The 16,379-nt window shown below is 33.9% G+C and overlaps 1 protein-coding gene across 1 annotated transcript in view; it reads right to left on the reverse strand.

Annotated features, from left to right (window-relative positions):
* Window positions 1-16,379, reverse strand: part of LOC138692736 (uncharacterized) — a 420,307-nt gene that overhangs the window by 76,592 nt on the left and 327,336 nt on the right. The window contains exons 7-8 of the mRNA XM_069815928.1: window positions 10,590-10,706; window positions 3,920-4,244 (exon numbers count right to left, since the gene is read on the reverse strand). Coding sequence (XP_069672029.1) covers window positions 3,920-4,244; window positions 10,590-10,706 — 442 coding nt within the window. The remainder of the gene's footprint in view (window positions 1-3,919; window positions 4,245-10,589; window positions 10,707-16,379) is intronic.

Here is a 16,379-nt window from a genome sequence, read left to right on the forward strand (position 1 = left end):
AAACCCCGGATAAACCCCAACCAGATAACTTGTCCCAACCAGGATCTGAACCCGGGCCCACGCGTTTCATAGCCAGACGTGCTGACCACTACTCCACAGCGGTGGACTACTGTAGTGTTACTCAACCTTTTTTGATTTTGAGGCTCCTTTTTTCCTCACATTACTTTAGTGCGGCTCCCTAGCCTGAGATGTAGAGTAGAATGTAGAACATACAAAGTAGTAATATGAAATTTGGTATCAATTCAAAAAGAAAAAACTTAATTAGCTTGTTATAATTTAATGTAAAATTGTCAGATAATAAAATTTTCAAAGAACAACTTTTAAAATTGTTATGTTATGTTATATTATTATTATTATTATTATTATTATTATTATTATTATTATTATTATTTTTTTTTTATTTATTTTTTTTTTCCCCATTGCACCCCACTACCAGTTGGTAGGTATTCCTCAGGGCTACAGCCCACTTTCCCGGTTGAGAATCACTGATTTAAATTAAATCTGTTTTAAATACACTGAGGAAATATTTATATTGACTAGGTACTCTTAATTAAATATTCCTTAACTTATATTATAGATAAAAGGTTTTGTATATACTATATACCGTGGTATGTTGCCCATAATGTTTGGTGAATTCCTGTGAGTGAAAGAGTATCGTTGGAGGTTGATGGAGATTGGAGAATTGACATCAAAGAAGACTATTGTTCTGTTTGGGAAATGTTTCCAGTGTCACAATGTGAACTGATATTTGTGTATTTTGATGTACGATTTTTCTGAATATTAATTAGCTAACCGAAAAATGGCAAATGAACAGACTAAGTAAATGATGTGAATGGGAAGGACGGAATAAAAGGGGGATGGTTCATGTTTTGTATTCGCAAGACTGTGTTTAGCACTTCCTTACAATAATGTAGTTTCTACTTCCGAAAAATGTCCTAACAGCTGGTAATATTGAAATGAGGAAAGAACGAGCCTCATCCTCTTTCATCTCTTTGGTTTTGTTTAACATTACTGAATTATCCTTAACAGAAATATTTTTTTTTCTGGAACTTCTGCCATGTCTTCTCTCATCTTCATCACTCACCTGCATTTCATTGTGTTTTATTGTCCATTTCTGCAAAATTGTTCAATATAATGTCACACATATCATGCCACAACTTCTACCTGTTGCCTCTATTTTTGTATTATTCAAAAATGGATCCCAGAAACATTGTCTTCTATCTAATTGACTGATAACAGCTGCGTATCCAAAATCATAATGCTTTCAAGCATGAATTTTACTGCTTATTATGCCGCTACGCTACGCGTAGTCGCATGACTGTGTAAGCCCGCACTTGTCCAAGGTATTAATCTGTTCTCCGTAGTCCGTAGCGCGTAGCGGGACGTCCGTATGGATCCTACGGATGCGTACAGTACGCAGAACTGTGTAAGCTCCCATATATGTAAGGTATTTTGCTACGGATCCATAGTCCGTAGCGCGTAGCATACGGATGACTGTGTAACGGGCCTTACGGTTTGAGAAGATGCGCATACTTAAAATGTGTCCTATTTAACTTAACTGCAGTATTATTGTATTTCGTCCTAATTCACTTTTGTCGAACATGACTTTGCTAATTTATATTATACCTTATTATTCTTTACTGTCTAATGTACCTTTAGAATGTATTTCATGTGCATACCTGTTGTATACCTTTAATATTTATAGTTTTATGTAATTTTCTAATTATTCATGTTTCCTGTGCGTGTCTTATTTTTGTACATTTTGTTTTTGACAGCCAGTTTTTTTACTGGAAGTTGAATAAAGCTAGGCCTATTCAGAATAAATTCATATAAAATAGATATTAATTTATTTTAATATTGCATGAAATTTCTGAATTGAAACTCCTTTAGACAGAGTACGAGTCGAACGCTCTGAAACAAAATTCTGTGACGGTCGCTCTAAGACGTTTTTGAATGTTATTATTACAGAACTGTGTATTACCACAGTCTAATATATACAGTCACGAAGCTCAATACGTAGTAAATATGCAGCCATAGATAGTTGCTAATCACTAGGATCGCTACTATCGCCTCATTACAGACAATGCGAAATAGTCCCTGCACAGTCTATTGTTTCTAGCACCCTCATAAACTCAAGCTTCGTGACTGTATATACTAGACTGTGGAACGGCAGTCGCTTGTACTATACTGCGCGCCGCTGTTATGTCACCTGTGCAGTTTGATATCTGTGTTATTCTACTCAAACTACGTCTTTTTCTCTCGCACAGAGTAACAACATAAGATTGCAGTGCCGTTGTTTACGTTCCGCATACAAAATGGTCACCTACTCTATTGCTACATATTGTAATCTACATATAATTAAAGTAGTTAATGTTTACGGTTTCCCATCTATTTACAAAAATAATGCATACATTAGTGGAAATGGGACTGAGCCGGACAGTGCGTCTTTTGTATAGCGTTGTGATATAGAGCCGAAACTACGTAGTGAGTGAAATTACGTTGTTGAGAAGATTTTTTTGTAAAACGTTTGCCGAAATCAGGGGCTGAACGAACGAGAGCGTGGGTGAAAGAAAGCGTATAAATGGTCCGGCGAGAATTGAACCAAAAAGGAAAGAGGGTTGACTGAACGAGTGGACGAACGCAGAGCAAGGAAAAGAGCATTGTCTAAGCCTCCTCTGCGGTTTATTTACAGTGTCAGAGACTTAGTGAAAGTTAGTACACCGTCACCAATCAACGAACAGTCGACTACAATACCTGATACAACCGGTGCCAGTTATTTTGAAATACATTGTAATTCACTAAAATAGACTTTAAAACAAGTTAAAGTGCTCATCAAATATTTCAAACGCAATTTATAAACAACGATTACTACAGCTTAAAATGTTTCACTTCTGTCGTGCGTAATTTGTAATAAAAGTCTATATACTATAAGCTTAGATATATATTAAATTACAGACAATTTGTTAAACAGATCTTGAAGATTAAGTTGTAAAATTATTTCTCTCGAAATTAAACCACGTAAAATGAGAGGGGTTTCAAACTAGCAACCGTTAATTCTTTTAAAAAGATAAATCATTTCTTGAATCTCGCCGTCCGTGTTTTGTATCGGGAGCTGTAAGAACTTGGAACGGAAGCGCAACGAAAAGTAGACAAAATACTAATTAATGCCAGGGACTCATTCTTAGTTCTAAACAAACTGAACAACTTCTTTTGCCATTTTATTCTAAGCAGTAAAAACATAAAGGGAGTTTTCTAACAAGTTTTCAAGCAAATTTATATTGTGTATTTTATATTTCAAATGGATCCTAGATATTTTTACTAAAATTGTTGAAAATCATAAGTATCATTTCATGACAAATTCTCTCTCAGATAGTGAATATGAATAAAATATCTCCTAATGTTAAGGAAACATCGCTGTGCACAAATAGCTCTACTGCAGGTCAAAATTTACTTCCTCAATACCAGAAATGTTGAAAACATATACGATTAAGATTAAGAAGTAAAGAGGAATATGAACTGTTTCTTAATATATCCTGTAAACTTAATATATTTGAAATATTTTGCATTTATTAGAAACGTGGAAATGTACAGTTAATTATTTGCAACACAGTAGCATGTTTAACGAATTTAATTTAAAGTGTGTATAAATAGTTTATCCGCTTATTGTTATAACCCCTGAAAAAAAATATAAATAACAAATGCAAGAACATCCGGCCGCCAGCAATCAAAAACATTTTCCTCTGTGGGTCAGGTCTTATTTTCAATAAATAATAATTAAAGTGTAGGTGCTATAATTAAAATTGTAATCAGAAAATTACTAGAGACGCTGAAAGGAATATAAAAATATTAATCAAAAGTATGCTGCACAATAAGAAAAATTTAGAGACATAGATTAGGTAGGCCTATATGGTATACGCACCTGCTGTACTCCTTGTAGTTCTTGGGGCGGCTGTTGTAAAAGAGGGGCTCCGACTCATTGTCACTGTACCGGCGACCCGTGTCCCCACCCCCACCGTAGTAGTCGTCATGGTGGTGTTGGTGGTGAAGGTGGTGGTGACCCTGTCCCTGCTGTCCCTGAGGCACATCGTCCCGTTCGTACGAGTTCTCGCGACTTGTTTCCAACGACCTTTGAGGTGTGCACATCTGATGAGCTGCACTGCGGAACTGAGAGGCTGAGGAGTTGGCATGTTGTCCCACCGGATAGTTGAGGTCGCTCGTATAATCGCTGTCTTCCGAATAACCCGCTGTAAGGGAGTCACAACACAGTTAGCTAACAAATAATATAAAGACTAGTAAATGTTAAAATTAAAACATTTATTTTCGAAGTATTTTTTCTTATAATTATTTCTTCTTACAGTAGCGTTGTGCTGTCTTGTCCCAAAAAGCTTTTTCCTATAAATGTGACACTCATTTTTCTTTGAGTTGCTTTGTTTACATCCATTGTTGATCATGTTTACAAGCATGTTTCAAGAAGCATGTAACTGCATACATATCTGTGGTATATTGTGCATATCATCTATAAAAGCCATGCCTAAGTGGTCAAATTAATAAAACTATAAAGAAAAAAATCAAGAGCTTCGGTGTACATGCCCAAAGTAAGCTCATGTGCCCGTGGACACGCGTAGATATGTAATTATGGGCTGATAAGCGTGAAACTGTGCTTCTGTTACCTACAAATTCTTGAACAGACGTACAGTACATAGTGACGAAACAAAAAATCGAACAGCTTCTTATCTCATATGAAAATCATGACAGCCTATGACGTGCTTTTGTACTCAGAGAGAATATACATTTATTTTGTTCGTTGTATGTGATGGAATGGTAGAATATTTAGTTAGTGAAAAATAATTAATAAATTGATGAATTTTAATTTAAGTACATTATATTTCACACCCTTGTCAAGGAATTTGGAATTATGCAAATTAGAAACGTTCGATTCTGGTAAAGATGCATAAGAAGAAGACTGTGAAGGTGTAATGCAAATTGTAGTTGTTATTATTATTATTATTATTATTATTATTATATGAAAACATTCCTAGTTCTCAAATAATTTCCTTACTGATTAAAATTCATAAATAAATCATACATACTATATATATATATATATATATATATATATATATATATAACAAACATTCTCCAAAAAATTGTAGTGCGCCACTGCATACATATGAAGGGTTCAGAGCCATAGTGGGCCAAACGACATTTATTAAAAACGGAGAAACCAAGGGTTAAAGTTAAGTGAATACCGTAGTTTAATGAAGATTGTCATACCATTTAGCTTTAATGTGCATACTTTATATTACTTGCTATAAATATTTCATTATATTATAATAATCACTCAGTTTTAACCTTTGTTTTTTCCGTTTTTAATATATGGCGCTTGGGCCAATATGGTTCTGAACCCTCCATATATTCCCCATACAACGCAATCATCTGTACCACTTTACCGTCCAGTAATATGCATGTCCTTTTTGCTTTCGTTATGGTGTAACAGTTTCAGAAAGGCTGATTTGTAAGAAATCTTTGAAATCGAACCTCTCTCAGGATAATTTGTTGTAGGAAATGAAGCTCTATCCACAATGATGAAAGAACAGTAATTTTCCATCACCTTTCAATTAATGTGGGCATGACTTCATACTTGTAAAGACATAGTCACTCTCCACCTTCACCGAATTGAAATAATATGGAAACGGAGAAGAATAAGTCTACAAGAAATAACCAAAACCATGTATCAGCGACGAATCGATGTCGAAAAACTATAATAGCTCCAGAATTCCATGGGTGGACTGTTCTGAAAGTGTGTTGTGATGTACTATGAAAAATGAATCGTTCTTCAAAATCCTGACACAAAAAGGCAGTGAATATCGCGTATCGAAGCACCTCAACCAATATTTAAACGACGTTGTTGAGGGCACTAAGCGTGTTTGGTGTAATTACGAAACTACAACCAGTCCTATGGGTTGATTTTCAGTATCTATTTAGTGCTTTCGGGACTGCAAATTCGTTCACTCAACCCATCTCTCCCTCTCACAGTCAGTGAAGTCACAGAGGGATTTCGAACGTTCTGAAAATTATGGAGATAATTTTAAACATATTCCTGGATTAATGGATAACACGCCAACAGAAACAAGAATTCTCGTAAACCAGAAGAAGAATATTGGTGTAATTTGAGCACAACGACTAGAGAATCAATTTTCCATACCGGAGACACAGGTTAAACTTTCGATCAGACCAACTAGAATCTGTGATGAAAAAAGAAGATACTTGCAGCCAGCTATGAGAATACTCTTTTTTTCCTATCCTATAATACCACCATTTCCCCACTCATCATAATCACATGGTGTAATATAGATCTAACAAAAGAGACGTATAAAACGGCAAAGTGTTCTATATTTTAGACGTGTTATTTCTAGGCAAGGAAGCTTGAGATCAAGGCTCAAAGTAATTGTTTTTTCGACGATTTTCATATAAAATATTACAGTTGTAGAATTTCAAGAATTTTCCTTTAATGTCTCGTTACAAAATACCAGGTACTGACTACATGAATAAGAAGAGCAACATATCGGACCAACCACCAGATTTGATTACAGATACCAGCATCTTGTAGTTACTTCGTCGTTCTTTATGATCTAGTGGAAACAGTTTGGTCCAAGATTCCCGAATTCAAACCCTACCTAGGACCATAAAATTCTTAGCATGTCTTCCTCCTGGAGGGAAGGGAAACTGGAGATTGGGAGGTCCATATCGTATCATATATTTGCGGCACATAAAACACCATGATTAGAGGACGCCAGACAAACATTTTCGGCCATTTCTCGCCAACCTTAATTTCGTCGCTCAATTACTTCTGCACTAAAAAGCGTCGCTAAAGAAAATTCTAATACTAATATAGTTATTTCAGATATTCACAATATTTTGAAATTATCTGATTTGATGCCTTTCTCAAGCAATTTTCCTGTAGGTGGCAGCAGTATCGACGGAATATACTGAATATACTGATCGTTGGATCAGCGTATTCTGAATCTCATCGGACCGGTGGACATCAAAGACGTCACGCTGCAGGGAAATAGGAACAAAACTGCTGGAAGCTTCAATGGCTAACATGGCGGCTGTACAAGTTGACTGTGCTACGATAGCAAGATTTTGCGAAATTTCCATACTGTCATCTCATTCAAAGAAAAGAGACCATAAACAATTTATTTCTTGAACCAGTAGTAATAACTGGTCCGTTGACATGTTCGCTCATAAGCTCTTAACATATATTTTTTTTTACGTTGTGCTCATTACAAACAATACAGTAGAACCAAAGCAGAACACACCGCCATGACACAACAGTGCACGATGTCTTTTATTTTATTGGGTTATTTTACGACGCTGTATCAACATCTAAGATTATTTAGCGTCTGAATGAAATGAAGGTGATAATGCCGGTGAAATGAGTCCGGGGTCCACCACCGAAAGTTACCCAGAATTTGCTCCTAGTGGGTTGAGGAAAAACCCCGGAAAAAACCTCAACCAGGTAACTTGCCCCGACCGGGATTCGAACCCGGGCCACCCGGTTTCGCGGCCAGACGTGCACGATGTCATTCGTCTGCTAATTCCCGCATATATGGCATATATTTAAAAGTAAATTTCATTGAAAGTTCCTGATCATCTATTTCTGTAAGCAAGGTGTGATGAAATATAGTCTGTATACCTACCCTAAAGACTGGCATGGGTTTGGTTCAGATGTACCTATACTTATGTTAATTGCAAGATCTGGACGTGACTCGGCCATTGTCGACATCATTATTGTTACTATTATCATTATTTTAATCATCATCACCACTGCAATAATCAACACCATCAGAATGAGAATAGTTAGACGATCTCTCGTTACGATCGAAAGATATGCCGACAGAGGTTCATGCAACATTAATTTTGCTATCCTTTGTTATTTATGTACTGGTTATTTGAGTATTTTATTTTTTTTTAATAAAGAAAAGGTTTCTGTTATACTCTTAGTTTTTAATATTAAATTTATTGATTCTGCGTAAACACTCACATCTCCCATATTTTAAATTTTAATCTTAAATTTTAATGATTATCGTATTTTATTTCATGCTGCACACTGATAAAAGTTAAGCATCTATGCCTTTATGAAACTTATTTTATTTTTCATCATCGACAATATAAAATCTGTAAGCTGGATCTATTTGTTATTAATAATTGAATTCCTCCGGTAACCATTCATTTCTGATATTATTGCATTTTTGGAACCTCTGATTCTTCTTAAAATTAAATCTTCACTATAATTTTAAAATCATGTTCATATATTATCATTGACACCCAAAAAGTAGTAGTAGTACAGCCATTCAATCATTCATAGTGTTCTGCCCAAGGGCAGGTCTTTCACTGCAAAGCCAGCTTTCTCCAATCTTTCCTATTTCTGTCTTCCTCTTTGTCTCCGCATACGATCTACTGTATATATTTAAGATGTCGTCTAGCATCTGATATCATCTTCTGTCCCGAACTGTTCTCTCGTTAATCTAGTAGCCTATGGCCATAGTGGCATTTAAACATAAATATTATTTACGTACATTAATATAATATTAAATTTTCAAAAAATGAGTATATATTGTAAACAGCTTCATTTCTGTGATTCCCTTTATATCACTTTATTTACGTTTCTATTAATTTCTCTACCCTGCTTGTGATTCTGAAGCATCACATCAACACCGTCGGTCTGACGATCTTCACCAGCAGTATCTTCCGCGCATTTCAACAATATTTAAGTCCATAATAGCAATACAAAGATTGTAAATACCCATTGATATATCTTATGGTAAAAAGGGTTGTAAATTTATTTTATTAGTAAATAAGAAAAATTCCAGAAAATTGGACCCCATTCAAAAAAATGGATTTTTATTAGCATGTCTTAAAATGAATTGATCATGGTCCTAATTCACACGCAAAATATCACTATGTGGTAGCAGTTTAATGAAGTTTTAGCTTTGTTTTCAAATATCTAATAATATTCCTCTGCTATAAAATAATGAAGAATATGACTGTGTTAGAAATAATTTAAAATTGTTGGTTATTTTATATTTATGACCTCAAGTAATTTTTAACGCGTAACTCTTCTTAAAATTAGTTTATATTACTAAATGAATTTAATATATGTCTTTCTTCAGCATTTATAATTACTTCATACCCATAAAATAACTCTGGTAAAATTGTAAAATTTTAGCTGTGTCTGTACAGTACACCTATGTTTCTTTCTCACATCAATATTACACTTACAGAATGAGTGTCTCTTACTAAGGGTTTAATTTCTTTAATTCCTGTTGTAATTTAATAAAAAAGTCAAATGAATTAATACTATTCTTTATTTAGTATTTATACTTCATACCCATAAAGTAGCTCTGGTAAAATTATAAAAGTTTACATATGCTTGCACAACATACCAATGTTTCTTACTCGCATCAATATTATTAGGCCTGAGAAATATATGCCGTTATATTACCAGTGCGCTTCGTGCGCCTCTGACTTTGAGAACGTCTCAGAGTTGGGGTGAGTTAACGCAGTGTCTTTCGTTTGTTTGAACTCATGCTTATCATCACGGTAAGTTAGTCCTCAGCATTTGGGTGGTTGAAAGCCACTCCTTTGACTTCGAAACACAACTATCTGCTAAAGAAAATTTTAAAGACATCATTTTCTTTGTTAAAAAAGTTGTACTATTTTAAAGCCATTTTATTTTCTGTCTGTAGAAAATACACCTAATATAACATTGACAAGTATCAGCCTTATTATTTCACTATGTTAATATGATAGTGTATTACGTTTTTGTTTTACATAATTTTTCATTTCATATACTGTTGCAGTGAATAAGATACCACATTTTCAAATTGTCAAAGGAGAATGATTGCCTGTTGCTAGAAAACGTAGTCTTATATCTAGAGAAACTTCGTTCCACTTATGCAGAAACAATGGGGGCATTTTTAAATATTTTACACAAGCATTATTTATCTTAAAATCTGTAATATTATTATTATAAATATTCTCATTTGAAATTAAGTCACAAATTTCGTCCTCGGCATCTTGCTATTATTCTTCTTTACAGGACGTTGAATGTTGCCTGTTACGAATAGCAGTATTCGGTCGTAATGTAACCGATCAACTGAAGTTCACTGCTGAACGAAACACACTGAAATCCCCCACCCCAACGCAATTACGTACTTGTACCTAAAGTCAGAGGCGCATGAAGCGAGATGTAACGGCATATAATTCTTAGCCCTAAATATTACACTTACAGAATGAATATCTCTTACCAAGGGTTTAATTTCTTTAATTCCTGCTGTAATTTAATTAATAAAGAAGTCAAATATATTATCATTTTAAAAGTCTTATATATTCATTAAGAATACATATTTTCAGATAATTGTATCCTTTGGTGTTTATTCTGCACATCTATAAAACAGCAGTATGATATTCGTGGTTGTACAATATTTTAGCTGTGTTTGTACAAAATACTCATTTTATTTTTTAAGAATTCACGAAAATTGAACTCATTCACAGATGGATTGCCTCACCGCCATTATACTCACAGTGACCGTAGTACTGGAGCTGTCGTCTCGCTTGTTCTGCCCGTGCCTCCTGGTCCATGATGCTGTTGAGGAGTTCCAGCTTCCTCTGCAGGTCCGCGCCCTCAGTGTTCTCGGGGTCTGCGTACAAGACACACACCACAACATGCGCTCACCTCCACGTCCTCTCCCGTCAACTAACCAACAACACTTGGCATAATTCTAAATCCATTAATCGATCGTAATGTATCAAAGGACTGTCCATGGGAACGTATTTATTATTTACACGTATCCACAAGTAACAGTCAAACAATTAGGCAAAAGCTAATATTACTTTAGAAATCCCTAAGCTAATTAAATAAAATGAGTATATCTTGTGAATTTAGAAACATTCACCGAATAAAGAATTTTTATCCTCTTATATAAAAAGCTTTTTAGCATTATTTTACATTTGTTGTCCATTTTCTATTTCATAATTTAAAAATTAAGAAATTTTACTTAGCGTAATAATACAGTACTTATTATTTTTTTGTTCAGAAGGTCGTTAAAATGATTGAACCAAATGCAGTGTCTCTCCAATCTCTCACATTGCTCTGAGGATATAGTGGGCGTCGTATTAATTATTTAGATGTATTTCGGCACAAACCGAAGCACAATAAAATTTTGTGGAAATTCGTTCCTTAAATACGCAAAAAGTTACGAATGAAAAGAGGTAATAATTTGAAAATTTAATAAACTATTGTTAATAGCTTTAATTCACATTCTGGACTTCTAAAATTGACATAATTTCTTACATTTGTATTATAAATTAAATATTTCATCCTCTTAATAAATAATGCAATATAATAGTAATAAATCGTCGTAATATATTTCACAAATTTGGTTGACTTTAATTAAAAATTTTATAGGCTATTATACGATGAAAGAGTAATGGAACAGAGAAAAATTCACTCCGGCGCCGGGATTTGAACCCGGGTTTTCATCGTATGATGGCGCAGAATATCTGCATGGAAATATCATATGTACTTCGGTACATTAAAATAATATATATTATAGGCTATTGTTATATGCAAGGAATTAAAACATTAGAAAATTTAAATACAAAATAAATTTTGTAATAATATAAATATTTTAGTTTGTTCTCACTTGATAACTCACAATTTCCTCTGTAATAAAAAGTATTGTACAAAATCCTACCTATAGTAGTCTAAACACAGTCTTGCTGGAGTTTATTTCAGTGAAAATTTTCTGTCAATAATTAAATAGAGGAGATAAGTCCCTCAAATAGGTTGTCTGTTTACACAACTTCATCTCACTATTATACTCCAAAATGAACATTTTCTGTCACTTTATTAAGATCTAAGGTTTTATCAAATTATACTAAAACGTATTTTTCTCATTGAGCAATCCTAGTTTGGATAGACACTGGTATAATAGCGTAAGATTTGTTTAAGCCTTTAACAGAGCCCTTCTTCAAGACTTCTCTCCATGCATCGTTAAGTTTACTCCTTTGCTATACAAATTTCCGTGCCAACTCCACGTCTGGCGCGGGAATTGTAGGGCCGGAGTACCTTACGTGCTTGCTACAGAAGTATTACCGAGTGGGCGTATTCTCGGGGACACACACAGATACAAGCGCTAAGTTACAGCGCTTTGCTGACACTGCACCTACAATAAATATCCGCTCTGTCTCTGACATCATCCCCGGGATACGTGCGTGGAGTCCCCTTTCTGCGCACGTGGCATAGTGAATCGCCAGAGACACGTGTGCAAGAGAATGGGGATGAAAGAGAACTTTCTGATCAAAATTACATTTACCACATGCAGTGCAAAATAAGGATAAGTACAAGTTCTCCTGGAAAGTGCCAACAGCTACTCATGTCCACGTCACTGAACTCGGGAACTTAATGGAACGAGGAACGCTGGACCTCCCTCTGATCGGGGATAAAATAGCAACAAACAGAGAGACTAGCAACTTTATATGACGTACATTAAGGGGAATTAGCTGTTAAAAACTTATTTATAACCTTTAATATATATGGGCACCATTAAATTCTATTCACGTCAAATATTTATATAATGTTGCAAAACTTGGGACACATATTTATTAAGCACCAGAAAATATTTACCCAGAGTAGATATTATTAGGTCTACATAGAGACATTTTATGTAGCTTCAGAAAACGTGACACAAAAATTTCATATAAGAAACGCATAGGTCCTAAATTAGGTACAAATACCTCACACAAAATTAAACCAAAGAGCTTCAACCACGAGATAATTAAATAAATGACAAATAAACCATAATTTTATAATTTTGCTTTCAGTGATTCATAATTATTCAAAGATAAAAAATTATTAACAAAATCATATACGGAGTGTTTGAAAGATGTACAGTAGTTTATGGAAGAAAAAACTCTTAAAGAAACCCTAAGGTTACACTTGCTTACGGAAGATCTATTTAAAAGTGAAAAGAAAACATTAAAAATGAAAGAATACTCAAAATATTTATGTCAATCGACTGAGTGAAACGCTTATGTAACTAAATGAAAATAGCAAAAGAGAGATTACTTTCGTAATTTCAAAAATTCTGTTTTTGTTAACATTGTAAAGTACAATTAATGTAATAGGAAATGCATTTCAATTTAAGCACTATAATTAAAGCAATGCAATGAAGTGAAAATGTGAAAAAATTTCCATGTAATTATTTAGTACATATGCAACAAATTATATATATACGTTGTTCAAGTATTGAACATATAATTTACAGCAATGTCGGATATGAGAAGTACAAAAGCTAGGAAAATCATAAATCAAACTTAAGAATAAATATACGTCTTGATTACACAACTTTTAACACTATATCACTTCGGAAAACGTAGTATGTTTTCACGTATTAAATTTTATATTACGTTGTTAACATGTTTCGGCCTGCTATTGGCTAAACACAATCAAATAAACAGAACAAAAAAGGATACAACCCTAACATTTATCTATTTATTTTATTGCTAGTAAGTTTGAAATGAATACAAGTTAATAAATACAATGAAAGATAAACTAGCCCACTCATGAATGAGTAAGACTCGTGCTCAGGAGGGGATTCCAATACAGATAAAAATAAAATTAAAACTGAGAGTGAATACAGATTAAATAGTGTTTAATATGTTTAAACCCAAACTATAAATCCAATACAAATTTTTTTATTATTTATTAATTTGGAGAGCATTCCTGGTTAAAATAATATTGGAATAAAATTTGTTTAATAATCTGGGACCTTGACTCATGCTATGATAAAAAGTTGCATTGGTTTGACATTATGGTTCACACAAACGCAGAGAATTCATATTTTTAGTTCTATATTTATGTATATACCTTTCAAAGTTATTAAAATTTCTATGAAAATATTTGAATAAGATAAAATAATACATTTGTTTAATATTGAAAACTATGAAGTGCTTAAACAACAATTTAAGTGGGTAATCTTTCTTCTTTTTTAAACAAATTTTTAATACTTTTTTCTGTAGTAAAATTAACGGATAAAGGTTGGATTTATAAATTCCACCCCAACCTATGATACCATATACAAATATAGATTGAAATAATGCTAAATAAATAGACATAATAGACAATACGAAAGACAAAACATAATCACAAAAAACATAACAATACAACACAAACACAAGAACACAAAAAATACATCACACTAACTTACGAAAACAAAAACACACACAAGATTGCAACCTCATTCAAGAAATTAAATTAAAACATCGCATACAGAACAAATAATACTCTACAAAAACATCTCAACACACAAACAACATAAACATATACAACCACACAGGCATATACAAACTCAAATGTAACACCTTCATACAGATACATCAACAAAGACATGGAAATTCTACACATCCAACCAAAAGACCAGAAACTAAACACACTAGAACAATACGAAATATACAAACACACAAAAACACAACCAAATGAAATTCTCAACACACAACTCAATTTCAGAACACACACACACTTTTTGACTCCACATTACACTACACAAACACACCCCCACAGGAAACAAAACGCGCCAAGACCAGCAACAACCAGTTCTGATAATGGCCAATAGCAGGTCCAACATGTTAACAAGGTTACATAAAATTTAACACGTGAAAGACACATAATACTTAAGAATAAATGTTTTTATCCCAAAAATGAAAATTTAGGAAAAAAGAACTTCAAACTTGAAATGGTTTAACAAATAGAGAAAGTATTTTTAAATAAATAATAAAATATTTGAAGTTAATTATTAGAACCTTCACATTAAAAAATAATATTATTCGTTCACTTGTACCAATAATAGTAACACTCCGAGCTTTCACTTCGTTAGTAGGACCGCTATCTCAAAAGCCTTACATACATTATTCATAACATTACGTGAGAGTTGGTACTGACGAAACTTTATGTATGACACTTGTTTAACAACATTTTGTGTGTGTAATTAAGTTTCTTGTTCATAAATTCAATATGAGGCGTCAGCCGTTATGAAACTTTGTAATAAAACAATACAAGCACTTGTGAAAAGAACTGTTTTCCTCAAAATGAAACATTGATCACTAACTTCACACAATGAGCAAAAATATTTCATCTGGTGCTGTCTAACTATCTGAATAAGCATTCCATGTTCCAGAGAATTCCATGATTCAGTTTTCCATTCACATTCTAAAAAAAAAAACAGTAACTTGCCGACAGAATCTGCAGAAGATTGAGGGACAGATAAGTCAAGAGCGCTGTTGAATTCACAGAGAAAGTAAAATGTATATGGACACTAGGAGAGATAACAGTGGGCTTTGGAATTGTCTTGATGATCTCCACGTGTTGCCTTCGTTTGTTGATCTTATCGCGCAGTCTTACAAGACGCTTGCACATCCATCTGTCACCGGAAAATAGAAGCTAGTAAATCTACATTGAATGTGTTAGAAAACAACAACGCCACTTCAAGGCGTCTCTTAGACTGAATGCAAACTCAAGTATAGTTTAGACGCCTGTTTTCCTTTAAGTCATTCGGAAGTATAGAAGTTTTCATTAGTAGGTAATATCACAACGGCATATTGGCATAGGGAATGCAGCAGTGAATACGCCCTTATTGATGCGAGGAAACGTTTGTCACGCGATATCATGGCGGCGGCACTACTTCATTTGCGTGGCCGGGGTGTTAATCTAGGGGGTTGACTGGCGTGGACTTGCGACGAACTTCGTTGTTCTTTAACGAGGGTGAAGTGGGGTTACAAACCCTCATTTGCTTCTGATATGTTTCTACAGTTTTATATTATGTATTTGGTATAAAATATTATGTGTTAACTACTATTTTCCCTTAAACTATAATCAACTAGCACTGTTTATCCAATAAATTGTAAAGTATTAAGACAAGATGTATCCTTCATTCGTTTCGAGTATTTTATAGATAATTCTGATATAATTTTACGGTATATACAAAAATGCATAGCAGCTAACAGCACTGAATCAGTTGATACAGTATAATATGTATGCGCAGCAACTCGAAAATGGGCCACAGTTCTGCCATCTATCCACAATATGCGGAACCCGAATCACGCAAGTGAAGTGGGTAGGCATTAGATACACATACATATGAGTATGTGTACGCAGTGAAAATGCTCCTTAGTTTCATGACAAAGAACAAAAACGTTACTTTGTCATTCGTGTCAATAAAAATTATGTTTCGGTAATAAAACAGTAGATCTACATTATTTTATAATAAATTAGGTGTATGAAAAAGAATGGTTACACGTCCTTTAACATTTTAAAT

This window comes from Periplaneta americana, chromosome 17, assembly GCF_040183065.1.
Source record: "Periplaneta americana isolate PAMFEO1 chromosome 17, P.americana_PAMFEO1_priV1, whole genome shotgun sequence".
Classification (NCBI taxonomy): domain Eukaryota; kingdom Metazoa; phylum Arthropoda; class Insecta; order Blattodea; family Blattidae; genus Periplaneta; species Periplaneta americana.